This window comes from Penaeus japonicus, unplaced genomic scaffold (assembly GCF_977035675.1).
Source record: "Penaeus japonicus unplaced genomic scaffold, GWHDUDI00000001_assembly GWHDUDI00000014, whole genome shotgun sequence".
Lineage (NCBI taxonomy): Eukaryota > Metazoa > Arthropoda > Malacostraca > Decapoda > Penaeidae > Penaeus > Penaeus japonicus.
The window spans coordinates 23,838,043-23,853,685 of record NW_028234416.1 but is presented as its reverse complement, the minus strand read 5'-3'; the positions used below and the strand labels follow the sequence as shown (position 1 = coordinate 23,853,685).

Genomic DNA, 15,643 nt, shown 5'->3' with positions numbered 1-15,643 from the left:
CGTCAGGAAAGGCAGTGTTATTGTAGAATGCAGGGTTATGGTCAGCATATTAGCGTTACAGCGTGGACATATTCCCCAGCTAGCGAGTGTGTAGGCAACAGAGTGTACCAGGTACGCTATTCCTGGACACAATTTATATCCGCGTAATGTTCCCGTATGTGTTCGTCCGTCTGTTAAAGCGTTTATCTATTCATTCCGGATACATACGCGGAAATATAGAAGTATGAATGTAGCCTCCATGTACGCCAGCCAGCATCTTAAATATAAAACACCATTCGCACACAGTCCCCGGGAAGCACGCACACATACACACACACACAATCGCTGTAGCTGACACAGAGAACCAAGTATCCTCGCGGTATTCCCTGGAGAATGGATTCGCAATATGAAAGCGGCGTTGATGTACGTACAATAACCCCCTATAAGAGGGAACATTAGGTCTCTATATACCGCCAAGAAACACACACTCAGACCCACAATACCAGCACGGCTCATGCAGATTACAGAGGGTGGGTTGACTGACGATACAGCAATCTCTGGCGCACGATAATTTGATGGACTCGGTCAGATCTTCCTCGTATCGACGGCCAGACATGGTTACCAGACGCCCTAATCGGCTTTTGATTGGCAGGAATCGTCCCATACGGCCTACCTTCGCCACGCCGCGGTAAACAATGATCCTCAGACACTATGAGCGCAGGAATTTCACTTACTCATTGTTTATTCCAAATAGGAAAAAATGGGATGATTTGTCCATAGTTCTGCATAACAAAAACGTTCCTTTCGAACATATACGCATAAAACCAGCATTGCAAAAGGGAAAAAAAAATAAGAAAACGGTCCAGCGGACTTGGTAACGCTGTCTGATAAATAGTGCCTTCTGCATTGGTTGGCTTCGCAGGTCAGTCTTTATCACTCTAGACACATTTCAACCTGTCAGTGCCTCAATATCGTTAATGTATTCCGGTATCTGTTTCGATCAATCATTCACGGACGTCAAATAAATTTATGTAGAGTTTAAGGGAGGGAAGAGAACACAGCTCGCCAGCTCTTATAAGTAGATCGGGGTAATCGAAAAGGAAAGGTTTAATGTGAGCTTTTTTTTTTTTTTTAATTTGTTTTAACGAAACAAATAGCTAATGAATATAAAACAGATCACATTGAACATTTTTCAAAAAATTCCCTTATCAATACCAAATGCATTACGTATTCTAATTGCACCTGGTAATTGGGCAAAAATGCACGATTATTTACAGTGGAATAGGCTCGCGCGAGGTAGGACTACTTTGCAATTAATGAATCGGTTTCATTCCGCGTTCGAGGAAAATCCTTTTCAAACCATTTACCAATAAACACCTTGTGAACATTTATAAAGCCGACCTCAAAAATCATTTTAATATATGAAAGGCCAGTCCACATCGCCAGGAAGCTTGTCATCAAAGTCAGTATCAAAGAGTTAGCAAGGTGCGCCTCAAACGACCCCTCCCCTCATTTCCCCTTCCCCTCAACCCCCCCCCCCTCTCTCGAAGCCCTCAGAACCGCTCCTCCCACTCCCCCTCCCCCTCGCCCCCCCCTCCCCTTCACCGCTCTTCCCCCTCCTCCTCCCCCTCGCCCCCCCATTCACCGCTCTTCCCCCTCCCCTTCCCTTGATAGACTCCCCGTGTTCAGTGACCAGACAACGGCATAACGCACAAACCACCAACGCCAGAAAGCAATTACTTCCTGTTCTATACATTCAGTGTTGACGAGTCCTTGATTTCACGCCGTGCCTCTCGTCCCTCAAAAGCTTCTCCTTTTATAGCTTACAGAAGTACCGGGCGGGTGTGAATGTTAATGACATCTCGCCCTCCCCCTCTATTTCTCTCTTTCTCGCTCTCCTACTGCCAATCCTCTCTTTCTTTCTCTCTCTCTCCTCATTCTTTCTTTGTCTCTTTCCTCTTTTTTTTATATTTCTTTCGGTCACTTTTCGTTTCTTTCTCTCTTGGTTTCTCTTTCTCTCATGGTCTCATACTCTCTCTCTCTCTCTCTCTCTCTCTCTCTCTCTCTCTCTCTCTCTCTCTCTCTCTCTCTCTCTCTCTCTCTCTCTCTCTCTCTCTCTCTCTGTTTCCTCCTTGTTTTTTCTCACTCTCTTCCCCCTCCTTCCTCTCTCCCCTCTTCTACGCTCTCCTGGAGGAGGGAGGGGCCGAATAAAAGTAGAGAGTGACTGGGGCCGTGTGGGAAGCAGAAAGGAAGAGAGGAAAGGGGATAGGAAAGGCGTGGAGAGTAAACTTGGGAAGAGAATCGGTAAAAGTCGGGCAGAACCAGGATAAGTTGGAGATTGTTCTGGAATGGAAAAGGAATATGAAGAAGAATGGAATGGGGAAAAAAATATGAACCATTGAGATTTTGAAAAAGAGAATAGGAGAAATAAGGAAAGACAGATATATGAACAATCCCCCCCCCCCACCCCCCAAAAAAAAGGAAATGGGAAAACGATTTGACAATACATTTGAAGAAAGGAAGAAATAAATAATCCGTTTATTGGAAGGAGCAAGGAATAGGGAATGCCTAAAAACCCATCACGGCAAAAGGACCTATTAGTTGGTGTACACGAGGTTGAACCAAAGAAGCCCATACTGAATTAAACACTGGATAGACGCAGCGCAGCAGAGCGTAAGTCGAGTAGTGGAAAAAAAAAGGAAGAAAAAAAGGACGAAATAGGTGAAGTGGAGGAGGAAAGGCTAGGTGGGAGGAGGTACGAGAGGCGTGGTGGAGGAAGGGCGCGGAGGAGTGGAGGAGGAGACACACAGCTTCGTGAAAAGAGAGAAAGTAGAGATAACCCGACGCAGGTGCGCGGGAGATGAGGGGGTCGTAATGAGAGGGTTATTATGAGGCGCCCCAGTTCAAAAAAGGAGGTAAATGGGTTAATGCTGAAGAGGACTAATGGTAACGAGGCATAATGATGCGGAAACAAAATAACGAATGAAGGAAACTTTAATATCGGTGAAAGTATAGGTGACGCTAGAGGCATCGGTGACATTCATGTGGTGCGCTGATGGTGGATGCTACCTACTGATTATGGTGCGGTATAGTGGCCAGGCTTGAATAACAGTTCTAAGGCGTGACGGCATTATTGGACGGGAGCATTAAACGTGACAGGAAATGCCTGTGCGGTCTATTGATAAAAGAAACTTCAGGATCGCCGAAGCGCTGCTCGCTGATGCACTATGGTGTTTGTAAGCGCCCTTCTTAGCACACATTAAAGAGTAAGCGCCGAAAGAACATTTACAAATGCTTGAATCCATTGGCGTGTTGGCCCGTTGAGGAAACACTCGCATGAGCCTCGAAATCACAGCAAGTAACTTCTTAACCCGCTGACAAGACGTGCTCCCACGGGCAACACTGCACAAGAGACTTTGACTTCGGGAGTGAAAAATCCCCCAGCCACTTGAGCCACAGTGGGGAAGTGTCGCCTCCTGAGGGCCCACGACAGAGCCACGGCACACACTTCAACAGAGTCGGAAATCCCGCAGCAAAAGCACCTAAAAGACGGCTTTTGTGCATTAGGTGGTTTAGTTCAGACTCACCTGGGAGGCGTCGAGTGTCTCCATGAGAGCGTATTTCACGCTAAAATTCTTGTCAACAGATGGGTGTTATAGATCGAACATTGGGGAATTCAGGGGCATTTACGATTCATTCCACCCAGGCCGTACGGTCGACTGTCCTATACTTTATGTCCCGAAAGTCGGCCGTAAAGGACCTCGGAATATACACACTTAGTATAACAGCTCCACATAATTGGTGTTGAGGCAAAACAGGAAATTACGTGTGAAGTATATGATTGAATTATTTGAAAGGAATCATACCAGCATCTACACTACTGCTGAGTTTAACTTTAGCTGCGTTAAATCTTAATTCAGGTAAATCATATATGAATTCTTTTGACTAAATTAGTAATGGGATTTCCATTAACATTACGAATAATTAAAGTATAATTAATTATGGAGAAGAGAGCGTACGTTAAGAGAGTTTCTGTTCACATATAGAGATGATACCTGGCTGTAGCTTAGGAGCGTCTCGGAGGTTATTAAACACGTAATTAAACAGTAATTAAACGCGAAGTCATATCTAAATACTTATATCATAAATTAATATTGCAAATATATACTCGACTTTTGATCTAAAATCATTGAAATTCCTTATTTACTTTCAAATTGTTGAAAAATGTTACACAAATAAAAAAATTACCGAGAATAAAATTAAAGGAAAATAAAACATTTTCATATTAACACACACACACACACACACACACACACACACACACACACACACACATATATATATATATATATATATATATATATATATATATATATATATATATATAGAGAGAGAGAGAGAGAGAGAGAGAGAGAGAGAGAGAGAGTAACAAAAAGGCACATGAAATGAATAAAAAATCACTATCCGTAACGTCACGGTGTTTTAACAGCAGGAAAAAATCTAAAACGTAATTCCTCAAATATACAATTTACATTCTAGTTTCCGGCGATCATCATCATCATCCGTTAGGAGGAGGAGAAGGAGGAAGAGGAGGAGAGGGAGGAGAGGGAGGAGAGGGAGGAGGGGGAGAGGGAGGGGGGAGGAGAGGAGGAGGGGGAGGAGAGGGGAGGGGGGAGGGGGAGGGGGGGAGGGGGGAGGGGAGAGGGGGGAGGAGGGGGAGGAGGAGGAGGAGGAGGAGGAGGAGGAGGAGGAGGAGGAGGAGGAGGAGGAGGAGGAGGAGGAGGAGGAGGAGGAGGAGGAGGAGGAGGAGGAGGAGGAGGAGCAGGGCAGAAAGAAGAAGAGGAAGATGAAGAAGAAGAGAAGGAGAAAGAGAGAGAAGAAGGAATATGAAGAAGAAGAGGAGAAAGATGTAGAGGATGAGGATAAGTAGGAAGAGGTCGAAAAAGAAGAAGAGAAGATAGAGGAGTAGAAAGAAAGAGAGGAATAAGAGGAGGAGAATAAGGAAGAATAGGATTAAAAGGAGGAGTAAGAAGAAGAGGAAGTGAAGGAAGATGGGAAGCAGTTGATGATGAAAATGATGAATGCAGAAAGGCAGAATATTTTTTTCCCCTGCTTTCCGGGTTTCCCTTTGACACCGTCACTCTTCAGCTAATTCAAACCTCTAATTTCCGAAGGACGAAAATCACCCTATAATCACAGTCACTATTGCAACATTTGGTGAAACAAATATGTCTTTAGACGTTCCCCTTCCACCTATCAAACTGAGTTGCAGTGGCCCAGACAGCCCCAGTGCTAATATCTTTCAATACATCAGCCCTCATTAACAGAACATTACATTAAAAAAAATGGCAAATATATTCCATCCGTGCCAGCAATAAATAGATTACTAATCACAACAAAAGTTTCACTACGAGCTTTCAATATACATTACCCGAAACGACATGGCGTTTTGTTCGCACGTGTCGGCGGCAAACACCGAGACTTGATATTAATTTACGCATTTGAAATTTCCCGTGATGGACTGCGGAAATTTCACAGCTCTAACGAGAGTAATATCAGATATAATGTAAATATTAATATTCAGTAACAAATTCATTTTTACTTTATGCTATTTTTTTCTGTCGAGTGAAATCGTTTGGCTAGATTCGGATGTGTAACCACGATGATTTTGGTTTAAGGGGATGCCTTGCTAAATCTTTAATGGGAGAGCCAAAAAGGGGAGAGAGAGAGATTTGTTCGGCATCTAAAAAAAGGAGAAAGAGAAAGAGAGATAGGTAGATAGGCAGAGAGATAGATAGATAAATAGATAGAGAGAGAGAGGGAGGAGGTAGGAGGTGAGATAGACACTGAAGAACTAAATCCTCATTAATAAGACATAGCATACCATTCTTTCAACTCACTAAGACCAGCATGGAATCAGCAATTCCAGCCATTATCATATAGGAGCAGTTTGGCCGAGTCCATCATCGCAGCATCATATGTCTGAGCGGTTCAGATTTCCCATGTAGTGAGTGTGCACAATAGCAGTCATTATGGAGCAGCAAGTACCAGTTGAAGATAATGCATAATTACTGGAGATGTATCTCTGCTATAAACATTTACTCCGAGGTATTAGGGATGTATAATTCCGGGCCGCGCATCGGTAATCTTGCAGCAGCGCGCCCCCATTCCCATTCCCCCTCCACTTCCAACTGCATATCCCCGTCTTCCACTTCCCCATCAGCTGTCCTTCTCCACTTCCACTAGTTGTGCTATTCTCCCTTCCCTTCCTTCCACCAACTCCACATCTTTCCCCTTATTCCTCCTCCCTCCTTCTTTCGCCTCGCACCTCCGCTCCCACCACCACCACTACCACCTCCTCCGCCATCACAACTCGCCGCCCGCCGCCTCACCACGTACTTCCCTCAACTCGTATCGCTGATCTCTTCACTGAACTACCAACCCCCAAACATAATTATAGAACAGGTATATCTCTGCTTTAAAATTTTACTCGGCGGGAATCACACATGTATAATTCTAGTGCGGGTATCAGAGATTTAAGAGTTACGCCGGAGGAACCAGCCCCTCCGCCTCGTCTCCAGCTCCCCCGATCAGCTGACTGCAATGCGCGCCGAAATTGATGTTCTCTTGATGTTTACGAGTTCCAGAGGTGCCGGCGTAGAATTTATTCATGTAATCTTAAAAGGTCTTGCATCACCTCTTGATGGATGTTTATGCGTGTTGTTGTATATCATTTTTCAAGATTATGCTACTTGGCTATTGTCAACACGAGCATTAGTCAAATTTGTTTACCATCTATCCTCTTTACGGACGATCATTAACATGTATCGCTGGAAACGTTCAAATAATCCTTCTCGAATTGTACACAAAATTATAAGTCTTAGAACTGCAGGTGGGAAGGGATGCGTGTCGCGTAGAGTAAACACGGATAAAATCAAGCAACTTTTCAAACCTGCACTGTTCTCCGGTAGCACGGCCTACAAGCGACACGCTCCTTCTGTAAGTCCGTGCACGCGAAATCACTCCATTAACGCTGCGTGCAAGCATCACGAGGGGCGAAATCAGTTCCTTGCAACCGGGATCCGCTCTGGAAGTCAGAGGCGGGACAGCTCTGGACGAGTTATTGCTCTCTCAGAAAATGTTTGCCTGGGACTTGAGAGATACGTGTTTTCGAGGACACGGGGAGTCGCGAGAATCTCATAACGCTTGAAGCCATCGCAAATATGCCTGTTTAAAATATGCTCGACACAATCCGCCTTTTGAAAACGGAGCTCGGCACAAATTGCGGCCGGAGGTAGTCCTAAACCGGAGTAGCAGAGAGACTCTTCCAAACTGGATTTCTTTTGCATAAAAATGTATTGGCAGTTATCAATATTTTACGACCCACCTAGATTCTATAATGTGTAACATAATATCCAAATCCGTACATCAATATTTCTAGACTGTCGATTCATGTTTGAAAAATAAGTTCAGATATCATATTATGATACTTGCCTCTTATAGATTTACATATTTCAAATTTACATATTTGAATTAACAGCCAAAAAACTTTCGATACCTCTTTCTTCGTCATGTTAGTCAACACCCTCTGAAGAGAGGAATCTTGGTTCACTTACCGCCTCTCCTCCCGCAGGTCGTGTAGCAATTGCCACCTTCCTTGGTTCGCGCCGGATGAGCTTTATATTACCAACATCTAAATCATATTAATGTCTGCCATCCGTGACCATCACGTACGAAAATTCCATTATGGTTCCGGCGATCTAGCGGCAGCCACACTCACCACCGCCGCGGCAATCGGCGTTGCGCTTTGCACATTTTGCAACTGGTTCTCGATAGCCTCCCCTCCGCCGTCACCGACTTTTCTTGCGGTTATTTCCCTCCGCTTTCTATACCCCTTATTGCGTCCCTCCCATCGCAAACTAACTCTGTATGAATCTCTTGTTACTTCGTTAGGCCTTTTCTGCTATCTGCTCTCCCTGCTGCGACATCTCCATATAGATAACTGATTCCCTCCCCCCTCCCCCCTTGTGTGACCCAAGATGCATCGTCCCCTCCCTCTTCCATCACCTACCCCACCCTTAGGGGGGCAGGGGTAGGGGTAGGGGTAGGGGTAGGGGGAGAACCTCCTTCGTTCTCAGTACCTCCGCTTCTTATAACATCCACTTGCGTCTCCCCAACACTTACATTACCTCCGCCCGGCCACCTTCAACCTCACATTATCCCTCGATCAGAGACCAGTAGTGTCCCTTCGTCTTGTACCTGCTGCTAGACCCCTTCCTGATAACCACCCTCTGACCCCCCTGTCCCTCCCTACCCCCCCTCCTCTCCTCCCATCTGTCTCCCCTCCTTTCGCCCCGGTAATCATTCCCCACCAGCGCACACTTCCGCTCCCCACCTCCTTTCCTTTTAGTACCCACCCCCAGCCGCCATCACAATCAGACACACCGATACACACACATACACAGTAATCATCCGTCCGACTCCCCCCCCCCCCGCCTCTCACTCTCACCCCTCCTCCGAACTCCCTCCCTTTCCCTCTCAACCATCCCTTAACCTCCCTCCCTTTCCCCCTCGCTCATCCCTCAACCTCCCGCTCCCCCTCCCTCCCTCTCCCCCTCACCCATTCCCCAATCTCCCTCCCTCTCACCCATCCCCCAACCTCCCTCCCTCTCCCTCTCACCCCTCCTCCAAACTCCCTCCCTCTCCCCCTCACCCCTACCTCACCCCTCCCGAATGCGAAGAGGACCCCTTCCGGGACGACCCAGCGCCACCGCAACACCTGCAAGGAGTACTCACCAGGCCGTCTACTTCGGGGTCGTTCATGAGGAAAGGCTTGCGGTCCCGCTCTTGGTGCTGCACGAAGGCCTGGATGTCCAAGTTGAAGGAATCGCTGCTCACGGAGTCGGCGCTCTGCGTGGCCAGCTCGCACTTCTCGAAGAGCAGCGCCAGCAGGGGGAAGAGGGGGTGCCTGGGGAAGACCACACGGGAGGGTTAGGAAAGGTGTCCTTGTGAAATGGTCGAAATGGCATGCTAGATCCAGATTTAAAATATTAATATCGATAGCTGACGTACAAAAAATGTTCCAGATACGTGCTCTGTCCTTGGAATATATATATATATATATATATATATATATATATATATTATATATATATATATATATATATATATATATATATATATATATATATATATATATATATATATATATATGTATATATATATATATATATGTATATATATATATATATACATATGTATAAATATATATATATATATATATATATATAAATACATATATATATATATATATATATATATAGGCACTGCAGTGAACTAAATTGGACAACTAGATAAATAAGTAAATATATACATAAATGGAACGAAAACTAAATATCAGCTAAATCCAGAACACATTGCAAGGATCTTGCCATTAACTGGGCGTCGACGAAGAAATAAAGATTTATGCTGAAAATCTTACATCCAGGTCAAAAGACTTTCCCTTCAAGAATGGTGATTATCAATAACAATTATTCTATAATTACTGGACGAAAAGTGTCAAGCCGGCATTTCGAAAGCCAATACAAATGAATGGGGGAAGAGAAGAATAAAACGAACGAAACCGGCTTTATAAATCAGACATAAACCCTTGTGAAACACAGAAAAGGCATTTGGTCACCTATATTTTTTTCCTACATTCTACACGCACTCACGTCACTCACTCCGATTGCAGGTGTGTAAGTGAGGTCATAACATGAACCTTCACCTTCTGCGGGGCGGTTTCCTCCACTTTCTATCCTGGACAAGTTCTTGCAGCCGTTACGATATCGCCGAAGTCATAGTTCAGGCAATCAGATATCATGTACACGTCATTTTCTGGACCGAAACGTCTCTCTTAACCTCCCTTTCTTTAGTTCCGGTGTGGCGGATTGTCATGCATGGGCGTTATGCTCACAGGTAAACAAGCCACTGATCATATAGGAGTCTCCATATAAAAGGCCAGACATTTTGACACGCATTCAACATTAAAAGGTGTAACCAAAATGAAAGAAAAACCTTACGTCGAACTGTCGTCCCTTCTCCTTATACTGACGTGTAAACAAAATATGGTTCGTGTAATGTCTCCTCCAAAAAAAAGTCCGGAATTCGTGACACATATGCAAAATTAAAGAGATGTCCCCACAATACAAGATAAAGCTAAAGAGGGAGAGAGAAAATCAAAACCTATATCTCAGAGGATGGTCGCCTCCAGGACTATCCGTCACCCTCTAACACCCACTAAATCGTATATTAAGCATAATACTCTGCAACCATTTGTACAGTTTTAAGCGCGACAAGATCCGTTACCAGAACAGGATCTAGTTTTTGTTGTCATAAAACGCTTTTATAAGAAGAGATGAGAACTTGACATGAGGCGAACATCTAGTACAACTAGGAGCATTGATATGTCGACCCTATGTAAACGCTGCTTTCCTATTTTAATCATGTTTGGTTTTATAGATGACTGGCTAGAAATTCCATAGTGAGAGTGAGAGCGGTAGAAGAGAGATGTAGAAGGCGAGAGAGAGAGAGAGAGAGAGAGAGAGAGAGAGAGAGAGAGAGAGAGAGAGAGAGAGAGAGAGAGAGAGAGAGAGAGAGAGAGAGAGAGAGAGAGAGAGAGAGAGAGAGAGAGAGAGAAAGAGGGAGGGAAAGAGGGAAGTAGAGAGAGAGGGAGAGAGAGGGAAAAATAGGGGAAAAGAAAGAAAGAAAAAAACAAGAACAAAAAACGAAAAGAAATCTAATAGTCTCTGTACTTTTAATCTCGAGAGGAGGAACCCAAGCAGAATTGCACGTATACAAAGCTCACGCACACAAATACAAGCACGCACACGCACACACGCATAAATGTTAATATCCCATTGTTTCCCTTAATTACTAACGCATACATCGACATTACAGCCTTGTTACCAGAGCTTTGTATTCCATTTTTCGATGTGTATGTAACCAACTCCACATTACCCGGCCTGTTATAATCATGTATCTTCTATCCACTCCCCCTATTACTGCCTATGAACGACCTGCCTTTTTCACCCTTTTTAAATACTAAAATCATTAACCTTGCGGTCTCTACATGGGGCATTGCTTTCCATTGGCATTCGCTTCATTATTCTTCTTTGCGTGTTTAATGATTTCCGTTTCACGTATGCTGGAGGGAGGGAGGGATGGGGAAAGGAGAGGAGGGGGGAGGAAGGAAGGGAGAAGGAAAGAGAGAGAAAGAGAGGATGGATGGATGGGGATGGGGATGGGGATGGGGATGGGGATGAAGATGGAGAGAGAGAGAGAGAGAGAGAGAGAGAGAGAGAGAGAGAGAGAGAGAGAGAGAGAGAGAGAGAGAGAGAGAGAGAGAGGAGAGAGAGAGAGAGAGAGAGAGAGAGAGAGAGAGAGAGAGAGAGAGAGAGAGAGAGAGAGAGAGAGAGAGATAGATAGATAGATAGAGAGAGAGAGAGAGAGAGAGGGACAGAGAGACAGACAGACAGACGGACGGACAGAGAAGGAAACAGTACCTCCCCTCCCCGTTTTTTTCCTTTCTCTCGCCTGAGCCTCCACGCCCGCCGCGCCTCTACCTCTACCTCTCCGCCCCCTACCTTGCGCGCGGGCGGTTTATCTTCCCAGTTCGAGCTTGAGATTAGAGGCGTTATTAAAATTTACCCATAAATTGCAACGTCTTCCATTCAAAAGCCGGCTCGTGATCCTCATAATGTAAACATGAATATCGCTCCTACGTCACGTGTGAATAGGGTCGAAATTGACGAGCCGAAGCACTTCACTTTAATCTCCCTTGATGACGTGGGAGGTGAGCGTGAATGGGGCGCCGGGTCCACTGATCGCAACACGGAAAATGGCCTCAAGTCGCAACCCATTTCCCAGACCATCACGATAAAATTATCATGTGAATCGGCGACTGGTCAAAATAAGGGAGGAAGGATAGGGCGACGTGGGGAGGGAAGGAGAGGGGAGGGAGTGGGGAGGGGAGGGAGGGGAGGGAGTGGGGAGGTGAGAGGGAGAGGTAGTGGGGAGGGAGGGAAGGGAGGTGAGAGGGAGTGGGGAGGTGGGGAGGGAGTGGGAAGGGAATGGGGAGTAAGGAGGGAGTGGGTAGGTAAGGGGAGAATAATTTCGGAAATGGCTTTTCCCCGAATAAACAAGCTACTCCATGCACCGCTATCTAATGCACTCTTTTTGGGAGGAGTCATAATTGCACGGTTTGGGAAAGCGATGCGCAATCTACTGTTTACATTCGTTATATCAAAACTCAAAATCACAAAGCCACCTTTCCTTTGACAAACATACAGAAGAGAATTTCCTTCTTTAATAAAATAACAATTTCGTCCACATAAACCAAATATTGTCCAATACAAGCCAAGGCGTCTGGGATATTTAAGAGCGATCGTTTTTCACTTGTTTTCAATAGATACAAAAATAATGTTGGCGCTCAGATTTTCCGCTGTGTGCTTTTCCTTCCCCGTCCCTAAAGCATTTCAAAATATATACTTTCACTCACTGATAAAACTCTTTGCCAGAAGATTATTTTAGAGATAACAACAATATATTCAAGAAACTAATAATCACTTCCAAAAAAGAATTTCCAAAATACGGAGAAAAAATACATTTCTATCGTTTCAAATATACAAAGACATCCGACGAATCTGACCCCCGAAATAAAATAAAATGAATGTCGAGCCTCAGGAACAATATAGGAGCATTAACAAAGATTACTCCATGCTATTTTAATTATAAACATTGGGTCCGTGAATGGCGAGGCCAACAAGAAATTTAATGAATATATAATCTAGACTGTAATAAAACCCCTGAACGTATATTACCTCATACTCAAACTCCCTCAATAGACGATCAACAACTTGTGAAAAAGAAGGGAAGAAAGAAAAAAAAAACATGTCGAAAATCCCTCCATTATGGCAACTTGGCAATAAGGACAGGCTGGAAGAACTTGAAGGAGGGGGAGGAAGGGGAAGAGGGGAGGAAAGGGGGATTAGAAGGAGGAAGGGGTAGGGGTAGGAGGACGAGGAGGAAGAGGAAGAGGAAGAGGAAGAGGAGGAGGGGGTGGGGAGAGGGGAAGGGGAGGAAAGGGGATTAGAAGGCGGAAGGGGTAGGGGTACGAGTAGGGGTGCGGGTAGGGGTACGGGTACGGGTAGGGGTAGAGTTAGGGGGAGGAGGAGGGGATGGGAAGACGGGAAGGGGAGGAAGGGGGATCAGAATGAGGAAGGGGTTGGGGGAGAGGAAGGAGGAAGGGGTGGGGGAGGGGAAGAAAGAAGGAGATGGGGAGAAGGGAAGGAGGAGGGGGTGGGGGAGGGAAGAAGGGGGGGAAGAGCGAGGGGAGGACGAAGAAGTAGGAGGTGGGTAGCGGGGAAGGGGGAGGTCGAGAATGAAGAGGAAACGACGAGGAGAGGGAGGGGGAAAGGAGAAGAGGGGGAGGAGGGGAAAGAAGAAAGAGGAAGGGGAGAGTAAGGGAGGGAGGTATCCCCTCTCTCCTTCCTTAACCACTCCCGCTTATATAACGTTATACAAAAATGGTTGTTGGGGATCCTTTTTGAAAGTCCTTTGCGCGAGGGGCGGCAGGCAGGGAGAGCTCCCTTGCCCACCCCTCCCCCCCTCCCCTATTATCCTCGCTCCTTCATTTTCTTTTCTCTTATCCTCTCTCCATAATTTTCTTTTCTTCTATCGACATTGTCTTGGTCCCTTTCGTGTTTTTTTTTTTGTTTTTTTGTTCTTTTTATTTTTTTATCTGACTGCGTTTGAGAAGGAAGAAGCGAGCCTCGCAAGCACTGGAGGCGATACCTGCATGCGCCATGGGGACGAGACGGCGAGGGACAGCGTGCGTACTCCCTCGTCTACTCCTAGCCACTGAAAGGAAGGCTTGGGCGCCAGGTCCTATATATCACCAGCTTAGCATCGTATGGATATATTCACAAAGGATTATAGTGACTTATGTTGACTTAGAGTGACTTATGTCCCTACAGCCGACTAAAGGCAAGGTGATCAAAGAGCTGGGCATTCGTTATTGAGCTTTGGGACATTTTTATGGAGGATTACCCATCGTGCTGTTATAATGACGGGCATGAAGGTGTCATGGTAGTCGTTGTTCGTGCACCTCGAGAAGACGGTCTAATTACACTGCTCATAAAACGCGATATCTTAAGAAGTGTGAAGTTCTCTTTGTGCGTAATACGGCAAGAGATGAGTCCATACACACTTTTATTTGATTTATAACAACGCTTGGTTTCTACGGGTGACCTAATGCCAAAAAAAAGAAAAAGAAAAAAGAAAAAAAAAGGGGGGGGGGGGGAAATCCGACATGGTAATACACGTCTCCGTCTCATATTACAGAGCCAACGGCAGGCACTTTAAAATCGGCGCTAATGCAATCCCTCAAAAAACATCCAACCATTCAAATTAAACCATTATTCATCAAAGGCGTCAGAAATGCTTTCATTAGAATCAGAATCGCAAGGGAAATAAATTGTGTTAAACCATTATAAATCCTGCTCGTGCCAATTACCCAATACCACTAAACAAGAGAATCGGGAACACCAGCAAAAAGCCTGGACTGTTATGTGGTCTACAACTCCTCCCGGCTGAGTAACGATGGGGAATTTTGGGGAGGGGCAGGGGGGGGGGGGGCTGAGCTGCTGGGGAGCTTGCTGGGGTCTTCTGTGGGGTGAAGGACACGGAAGGGGAGAGGGGAGGAAAGCTGAGAGGATACTGTGGCGAAAGAACTTAGGAAAGTTTTACAAGGGGCAATGAGCTTTATGAAACCGAGTCCGAAAGGGTTAGTGAAGCTATTAAGATTCATTCTCCAAGAGACGATTTTGGAAAATAAAGCAAATCTATCGAAGCAGTAGGCGTAAATACCCTGATGAAGCCAACCCATGAGAGATAAACAGGAAACGGGCGGTGACGAATCGCAACGAAGAAGAAGGAGAAAAAGTTGGATAAAATGAAAATCAGGCTGGGGAGTGCGAGGAAAGATACGCAACCCGAAGGAGCTAAACCGCGGAGTCGAAACTCGCCAAACGAGGGAAGAATATTAACGCCCAAGAACACCGAGGCGGCAAGCTGGGGGAGCCAACAAGGGGACGGAGAGGTCGCGTCTGCTGACCTGGGGAAGGGAAAAGGGAATAAACAGACTAATAATGCTTGCCACGGAGGCAGCTGGGAGGAGTGAATGAAGCTAACAGAGCTTGAGATGATGCACGTTGAAAGGCATGATGGGGAGACGAGTTGAAGGATAATTAGTCAAAGAGGGACTGCACTAAGGAGACGAACCTACGAGGATTTACGCAGGCACACGAACAACACTTGGGACGGGGGAGACACGCACGAGGGAAACGAAGAGAAGAGAGAGACACACACTGACGAGACTCGACCTAAAGAGTTGAATGCAGAGGGACTTTTCGGAGTAATAAGGCTGAAACAACAACACAAGAGAGGCGGTGCAAGGGGGGGGGGGAGGAGGAGCAGGAGGAGGAAGAGGGAAGGGTAGAGGGAAGGCAATTGAAGAGAGACGATTATGGGGACGAAGCACAACGGGGGGAGGGGCGAAGAGGGTGATGGGGGGGGATTCGTTGCGAAGGGGGTGATGGAGGGGGGGTCACGCTAAAGGGGGTGA

The 15,643-nt window shown here is 45.7% G+C and overlaps 1 protein-coding gene across 5 annotated transcripts in view; it reads right to left on the bottom strand.

Moving 5' to 3' along the window:
- LOC122248757 (homeobox protein PKNOX1) overlaps positions 1-15,643 on the bottom strand; it is a 365,717-nt gene that overhangs the window by 82,700 nt on the left and 267,374 nt on the right. For all 5 annotated transcript variants that reach the window (XM_043009013.2, XM_043009049.2, XM_043009039.2 and 2 more), the window contains one exon: positions 8,776-8,947. In XM_043009013.2, the coding sequence (XP_042864947.2) occupies positions 8,776-8,947 (172 nt within the window). The remainder of the gene's footprint in view (positions 1-8,775; positions 8,948-15,643) is intronic.